The sequence below is a fragment of the Takifugu rubripes genome, chromosome 2 (genome assembly GCF_901000725.2).
Source record: "Takifugu rubripes chromosome 2, fTakRub1.2, whole genome shotgun sequence".
Lineage (NCBI taxonomy): Eukaryota > Metazoa > Chordata > Actinopteri > Tetraodontiformes > Tetraodontidae > Takifugu > Takifugu rubripes.
In genome coordinates this window covers 3,868,421-3,876,860 of record NC_042286.1, presented here as the reverse complement: position 1 = coordinate 3,876,860, position 8,440 = coordinate 3,868,421, and the positions used below count along the sequence as shown (strand labels likewise).

Genomic DNA, 8,440 nt, shown 5'->3' with positions numbered 1-8,440 from the left:
CACTCAATTTTTTCCTGGAATTAAAAAAAACAACAACAAAAAAAAAAACAGTCCGACTGTTCTGATCACGACGGCTGATCCGGTTATAACGTAACAGGAAACATCGGAACCGGAGCCGAGAGAGAACTTATTACCAGGCTGTGATGCGCACGGCTGACGGCGCGCTGCTGTAAGTCGCATCTCCTCATTCTGGAGTGGGATCGCTCCCTGCTGCGCCCCATCAGGAATAACGTCGGAAAACCCTGACATTTCATCAGCGGGTGTCGTCTTTTTCCAAGGAGGCGAGCAGGGCTGAGCGTGATCCCTTTCGGGCAAACGTCTCCATCGGAGGAGGGTTTTCTGCCTACCTGCAGAAGCCAGTGATTTATCCCGATATTCACCTAAATATAGGCTGTGACAAGGTAAGAGGCGATGTTCGTGTCATGATTGTTCCGACCACGGATGCAGCAGGCGGGGGATGGCTTGTGCGAACGTGTCCTGCATCGTTTTATTTCCAGATTTTCCATTTTTTCGAATGAATGGGGTCGAGCGGAGGGGCTGGCACCTGCGCAACCATTAAATAAAAAATATGCGCGTCGCCAGAACCAGAACGCACAAAAATAAGAAGGTGTTGGACCGTTTGGGGTCCGGATTCGCGCTAGTAATTGGCCGTTCTGTGTCTATTTTAAGGTGACATCAAGGGGATTTGTATTAAAGTAATTCACCGCTGCTGAGTTATGAATGTGTGGGTTTTTCCGCTCTGATGCGCATGCAAATATGTCATTAGGTGCAGGGTGGTGGGGAGACGCTCTCGCTGCGTCGTTTCCATCGGAATGCAGCAGCTGCCCCCACTTTGCTCTCGCAGGAGGCGGTTAGCTTTAATGGCATTAACGCGGATGTCATTGCTGAGTGCATTGACATAAACCAGCGTCTGCTGGCATCTGTTCGACCAAAACGCAGCCAGTCGGACCGGTGTCGACTTTGGGGAGAAGTGGGGTGAGGGGGTGTTTTTATCAAACGCAGGACGACGCAGAAAACGGGATGTCGAGTGGAAATAATCTCGTTTGAGGTATCATTCCTGCATAATATTGTCCTCAAGGTCATTCATTTCACAGCAAATCTCCCGCCACCTTTGTGCCCAAATGTGAGCCGCTGTAATTAAAAACCCTGCTCTCTAAAGTTCCTGGTAGGAGAAGTGATTTGTACAAGCCAAAGGCTGCAGTTTTGCGCCGAATTTGGCTCCATCCCACATTTCTGCAGTTTGTTGTGGAGGGCCTGTGCCAATGCGGTGCAAGTGTGCACGATGGAGCTGTCCAGCCTGCTGCTGCAGAGATGTGTGGCACCATGTTGGTCTCAGGTGGATCAGCCCTCTGTTGAGCTATTCAAATAATATTCAGCTGTCTCCTTTGTTAAACTGTGTATTGGGAATGTTCGACGTACTGGCCAGATCGTGTAATTCACAGCAGCAGGAGTCAATAATTAACTCGGGGCCTCTGACCGGCTGCTCACTTGGGCTGGCACGAGTTGTCACGTTTGGCCCTCGAAGCTGCACGAAGATGTCCATTTTACTGCTGTAGAGAAGTGAACCCTGATCTGTCTGGGGGGGGTGTTGATGGTGGCCCAGATGGTGATGGCTGCACCAGTTACCACAGCGTGACATCATACCAGTGCGACGCAACCTGCCAAGAAATTCAGCAAAGAAGGCCGTGCTGCATCTTTGTGCCTCTTTGTTTTAAAAAGCACATTTGGCGGTCTGTTAGTTCCCAGTCAGCAAAGTGGTGTGTGCAACCTTTAGAAGCAGAAAAATGCAAATCAATGCAAAAGCGTGGCTGCTGACAGTGGACGCAGCTGCCTTTAGATGTGTTATATGCCCCCCTGAGTGCAAATAGAAGGTTCCTGCCTCTCACCTAGGTCCCTGGATCTTGCCCCTCTTGTAAAACAGCACCGGCGCTGTTGTCGTTGTCGGGTTATAGGACAGCGTTTGCAGCGGAAACTTGATAACGCCGATCGAACATTTGATGAATTGGATCCGCTCTGACAGTGATGATCCAGGTCAGAGCTGCACCGGCCACAGGCTGGCACGAGCAAGCCGACGCGACAGAAATAGAACGCGCCAGGGACACAATGTGCTGCCTACTCCCCCATCACAAAAACACACGGCCTCGTGCTTGAGGAGGACATTCAAAAAGCCGCTTTTTTACGCTCTTCTAGAGATGCTCATACTGCCGCTATCGAAGCAGAGCTAAAGGCGTTATTCACGTGTTCTTGCACCGCAGGAACCATGGGAAAACAGAACAGCAAGCTGACTCCGGAGGTGATGGAGGATCTGGTGAAGAACACAGAGTTTAATGAACACGAGCTGAAGCAGTGGTACAAAGGCTTCCTGAAAGACTGCCCCACCGGCAGGCTGAACCTGGAGGAGTTCCAGCAGCTTTATGTCAAGGTGTGTGGGCGCCGTGCGCGTTTATGCCTGAATATTTAATCCCAGCCATTAATATTCACATCTCTCACATCTGCAGTTCTTCCCTTACGGAGACGCGTCAAAGTTTGCACAACACGCCTTCCGGACCTTCGACAAAAATAGCGACGGGACCATCGATTTCCGAGAGTTCATCTGCGCCCTGTCCATCACGTCCCGCGGCAGCTTCGAGCAGAAACTCAACTGGGCCTTCAACATGTACGACCTGGACGGAGACGGCAAAATCACCAGAGTGGAGATGCTGGAGATAATCGAGGTGGGAGATTTACAAATCATCCCGCCACGCCTCAAATAGGGCCCGGTTGTTTTTATTGAACGTTTATGTGCGTTTTCAAATGTACAGGCCATTTCACAACAAGAAACCTGCAGCGGGATGGACTTACATGACACAGGATATTGATAATTCCAGTACTGATAGATCAAGTCTTTATAGTCATCCACAATGCTGCTCGGTCCGTGGCTAAATGATGTCACACTTGGTGTCACTTTGTATCAAATTAATAGGTATATTTATTTTCATTCATGCAGTCTAGTTCCAGTTATCCCATCTAATTTACTGTTTCTCCAACCAGGTCAAAGGCCAGTTTTCCATCACACTTTATTTAGCGAACCAAGGCACAGGTTGTAACCCAGTTTGGGCCACGGTGCTCTATATGGAGAGCTGGTGAATGCAGAGTTGTGTTAAAGATGAGGAACCCGTGGTCCTGACAGTTTGAACGCGGTCAGCAATAATTACCAAGGAAGCAATTTCAAAAATCTCTCCACATTTGCAATTCTCTTTTCTGGTGGTTAGCTTCTTCTTCTTCCTTCTGCGGCCATGAAATTAGTCTTGTAATCCCATCTCGAATAGTAAGAATCAGCATGTGTAGATGGGTTATTCTTCACACAAAATAGAAGAGAATTTTGCCTCTGGTGAAGCTTCTTAGGGTCCAAGCCAAACTACCCTTCACTGTATGCTTCAAAACACTTAATCATGGTCAGCTGGACATCTAGATGAGCACATGCAGGCCTCATTGGATTACATAAAACCAGTCCTGGGGCTAATTTCTCACTGAATCCTCCTCTGCAGGCCATCTACAAAATGGTGGGCACTGTGATCATGATGAAGATGAACGAGGACGGTTTGACACCAGAGCAGAGGGTGGACAAGATCTTCAGCAAAATGGATAAGAACAACGACGACCAGATCTCGTTGGACGAGTTCAAAGAGGCAGCGAAGAGCGACCCGTCCATCGTGCTCCTGCTGCAGTGTGACATGCAGAAGTGAGCCCCGCCACCGCCCTCACGTGCTCCTCTCCCCGTCTGTAATCCACACGCACTGGACAGCAGCACACGTTTTAATGTCTCGTTAGGGTTTCTGCCATTTCCACAGGAAAAAATAATAATAATACAATGCTTGGACTATTTTTCAATGGACTTGCTTCTTGTGGTCGTATGCATGAGAATGTCAAATGCTAAATACTTTTGAATATAGCTATATAAGATATCATACATTTCTATTTCCAGACATGCCAGTGTGGTTTGTGCACAGTAACCCGACATCCTCACTCAACCTTTGCTTGTATATGAGCGGAGCACTGCATTAAATTATGTTCCTGCGGTATTTAGGATCCTCGGTATTGACTGCTGCACAGACCGTTCGCTTTATATGATAGCAACCAAACAATAATTCCCAAAATAATTGTAACTGTCTCTACCATCCAGACTTTTAAAGCTCTTGGAGAATAGAGAGGCTCTTGTCTGTTCCAAATGTTTTCACACGGTCAAACCAAGAAAAGTAGGTTCGTTGCATGCATATATAATGTGTGGGGGAGAGAAAAAAATAATAATAATCTTGTTTACATCATTAGGTGGTTATAAAAGAAAAACCCTCCAGGATTCATCTAGTATTGTTGCATGGGATGTACAGTATGTGACTCATTGGACTTCCATTCTTTGACCTGCAGTAATGTGGGAGCATGCTTCCCTCTGATACATGTGCATGTGTCACACCTGAGTTCCTTTTGGGAGATATTTCGGTTGCAGTTGTGGGGGAAAAAGGATTCAAAATTCAAATCGACTTTATTTATTTACTTGTATTTTACATCAGGGATCTCTGGGTTGGTGGGGGGGGAGATATGCATTTGTGGTGCAGAATGACTTCTATGAATTCTATTGTAGAACAATGCTGCTGCCAAATGTAGAGGAAAGACCAAAATTACTGCTCTCGCCTGACGCGCTGCTGCGTTACTCCCCATAGTGATCCAAATTTAGCTTCTTGGTTTCCAGGCTTTTTGGATTTTTCTTTATATCATTAAAGTCACTACATATCAGCATAATAGAAGGGGAAAAACAGCAAACTGTTAACAGTCTTGGCTTTTGACCTTATTGTTGGGAGCTCACTCTCGAGGTCGGGAATCTGTCGAGAGGGGCTTCAATTCCAATCCAGCAAAAAAAAAAAAATGGGGAGAAAGCCTCACGTACGTTTACTGGACACACTGCATTCCGACATCTGTTTTGTAAGGAAAAACTTTTTTATTGAAAGCGTTCGTCTTTGAATTATTCCATTTGCAATGATCCAGGACGCTCAGCAGAGGTGCTGGACGCAGCTTTTGAAAGAGCTTTTCAGCGAGAGGGTGCCAGTAACAGCCACTCGAGAAATTCTCTTTCAAGGGGTTTTGCTTCCCATTTTCTCGGCTATGCAAGCATGGACGGAGTGTCTGCTTGTAGTCCACTGGCAGTGGTGGAGGTTGCAGAAGCTTTTCACTGGTTTTGTCTATGAAAACCTCACACAGTCAATGTCTCTCTTATTTATACGTTTCGGTCCAGTCACTGTCGGATTCTTTGTCTTGTAAATGTTTATATCAACTATGAAAAATCATGATACAAGTGACTGTATTCTTTTATACATGTGGCATGTGTTGCACCCAACAATAATTCTGTAGTGATGAAACTGAATAAAACCTCACTGGGCTTTTTCAAAAGACACCCGCTGGCAGGTGTATTTCATTGTCCATCAACATTTTGGATGCTGCTTGTGGACAATTACGCCAATAATTTACCACGTTCTAAAAACAATGATGGGAATTCAGAAGAGCCCTCACACAACAGTAATCAGCAAATATACTAGAATCTGAGAGGTTACACATGACCTTTAACATCTGGCAAAAGGATTAAGGTTCAGATGCTAATATTAGCAATAATAGAAATATATTGCTAAAAGGGACAATGTTTACAACCAAAGGAGAAACAAAACAACAGATCAACAGGATGAATGATAACTTTAATATGTGCAACGCAGTGAAGTTTGCAGGGACTCAGAAATGAAGGGTTTTTCTTTTCAAGCTATCATGCATACAAAACATGGAAGGTGTAGTAGAGGCAGGTGCCAGGCACCTTCAGAGAAATGCCGAGGTCCCCTTGAGCAAGGTACCAAGCCCCAAAAATGCTCGTATAGGGCAATGCGATCAAGGTTGTACCCTGCCTTCACCCATATGCAGCTGGGATTAACTCCATCACCTTCACCATGACCCCGAAAGGAATAAAGAGGTCAAGAAAAGAAAGAAAACTTAACGTGTGCACGAACACACCCATGCATGTACTGAGTTCAGTCTAGATATCTTTAACTTTTGATTTCCTGATATAAAAGATGGTGGAGCAGATGTCTGAAAAATGCAACAGAAAATAAATAATTTTGGACACAGGAAGTCCTTTTAAAAAACAAAATCTTCAACATAAGGTTCTTGAGCTGAGCTAAAAAGCTTGAGCTCCAACTTCCAAACACACAGAACTAAAAAAGTGACCTCTGTGTGTGTCTGCGTGTGCGCACCCCCTCCGGGCCAGTAGGGGGAGCTAGTCTGGACGTTGACACAATGTCTGGGACTGGAGGCCACAAACATGGGCAAATGTAAACAATCCAGCACACGTGCAACATTCCACTGACTGTTGGTTCTTTTGTTTGACTGTTTCACATCTGTGATTTTTGTCAGTTCCTGTTCGCTGACTTGTTTACACTAAATATCCAATCAGAGCGCAGCAATGAACTGCGCGCCGTAATGAAGAAGAGCTCATGACAGTGGTGCTATTCTGAAGGCTCCAGCAGGAGATGCAGAGGTGTGACCTTCATCAGAGGTTGAGCTAATGTTGATGCATGTGGCAGCTTGTTTACAGTATAAACCAATAGAATATGTGTCCACCTATAGATAAATAAAGCTGTAATTTTAATCATGACTGTGATTCAGGCTGTTACTCTGTTTTTGATGCTCTGAAGCTTAGAAGTGTTTTCATGACCAGCACAGGACATCAGCTTGAAACCAGTAAAACCAGTGTGACATCAGGACAGCACGTTTACACTTCACTGCAGTGAAGCTTTACAGGAGTCCGGAAACTTATAAAAAGAAAGTTTACATTTGACATAAATGGGGACGCTTGACTCACCTGACAGAGCTGAACGTTTGTCTGTCGGACATCTTGTAGGTGTTGGTTTAATTCCACATTGCGCTGTTTTAAATTCCGTTTCTGCCCAAAGGAAATTATACAGTTATGATCTAACATCTGTCATGCACATTTTTCATAATGCAACATATAACAAATTTTAGTCAAAAATTACCTAAAATAACTAGCTTAAATTGAATTTAAATTACGGTAGATGCCAGGACGTGTGTAAAATATCGGTGAACGTGCAGAATGTTTGGCCAGTTTATCCAGCCGTCTGGAATCATCTATATTAACATAGTGAGAAAACAAAACTCCTTCTTTTTAGAAAATCTTTCATGGTGCTTTTTTTTCCTAACGCTTTGTTTAGTGAAATGATGATAAATGATCATACAATAATCTATAATAATCTGTCTTCCTGTCCTGCAGCGGCGACAATTTCCACTTCTTCCTGTTTGTTGTTATTAAAAGAGTATTAGCATGATGGAAAGAGCAAGGGTGCACCAACAGGCTACATGGTGGGACAATAAATAAAATGTTGTTAAATGTAAGTGTATTTCAGATCATTCTTACTTTGGTTTATGTGAAAAAAATCTGAAGACAGAACACAGAATTCAGGAGCAGCACAGAAAACTAAGACCTAAAAAGCTTAAATGTCACTGAAATTTCTAAAGTGATGCTGAAGCTGCGATATTATAAAGCTATGTGTGAGGTTGACCTCTTCTGGACTCTGGACTTGCTGCGTGTGACGGTTTTGACTAAGTTCTTGGTGGAGAAGAGACCCGAGGGTTCCAGCTGGCGAGTTCTGGATGTTTCTGTCCTTTATTTGAGCTCCATAAACACTTCAGTGCCAGTTTATACACATCATCCCTATCAATGTGACATTTAAGAACCAAGAAAATAAATCCTCCAAAAACAGTCCTAAAAAGAAAAACACAGATATTAACTGTCTTTGATTTCAGGATGATTATCTAGAGTGAAGTTCTCTGTGGACGTCTCTATGGCTGCACATAAAAGGAAATTGAAAACAAGCCAATCGTTTGCATCTGAATGATAAATTCTGGAACTCTGAATGTCCCGATGACCAAACGGACTTTTCTGGGCAGCCCATCCCTTTAAGATGATGAGTTTGCAATAATTAAAATAAAACACTGGACTTCTACACCAGGAATGGTGGAAAACTGTTAAATAAAATACCAAATTCATCACTAATTTGCAGTAACAGGGACCAAATAGCACCGCTGTGGTCCAGCGTGCTACAGTTAGTGGTCCAACAGTGACATTTACAGCCTCTAAAAACACATCAGTCAGTGCGACTGTAATGGGTCGATTATTTACATTCACACTTGCAGCGATGGTACCAGCCCGTCAAACACATAAAAAGCAACTGTGCGCAGGTTTATAGAGGAAAATTCCTGCCCGAGCGTAAAGAATGTATACAAAAGAGAGGTTTGCAGGTCTCCACTGACCTGATTTGTCTCCACTCTTAAACGTGAGTGTCCAGCTGACGTTTGGTGAAGGTGTAACATCAGTTCTGCTCCTCTGTTTCTCAGCCCACCGTCAGAGATG

The 8,440-nt window shown here is 44.3% G+C and overlaps 1 protein-coding gene across 1 annotated transcript; it reads left to right on the top strand.

Annotated features, from left to right (window-relative positions):
• Positions 1-91: 91 nt before the first annotated feature.
• vsnl1b (visinin-like 1b) lies at positions 92-5,425 on the top strand. Its single transcript, XM_003978532.3, has 4 exons — positions 92-401; positions 2,256-2,422; positions 2,499-2,714; positions 3,528-5,425. The coding sequence occupies exons 2-4, from the start codon at positions 2,261-2,263 to the stop codon at positions 3,723-3,725; spliced, it is 576 nt and encodes a 191-aa protein (XP_003978581.1). The 5' UTR covers positions 92-401; positions 2,256-2,260; the 3' UTR covers positions 3,726-5,425.
• Positions 5,426-8,440: the final 3,015 nt, after the last annotated feature.

Coding starts and splice junctions, on each gene's coding strand:
- vsnl1b (XM_003978532.3), top strand. CDS start 2,261: ATGGGAAAACAGAACAGCAAGCTGACTCCGGAGGTGATGGAGGATCTG. Junction 2,423..2,498: donor TCCAGCAGCTTTATGTCAAG/GTGTGTGGGCGC, acceptor TCACATCTGCAG/TTCTTCCCTTACGGAGACGC. Junction 2,715..3,527: donor AGATGCTGGAGATAATCGAG/GTGGGAGATTTA, acceptor CCTCCTCTGCAG/GCCATCTACAAAATGGTGGG.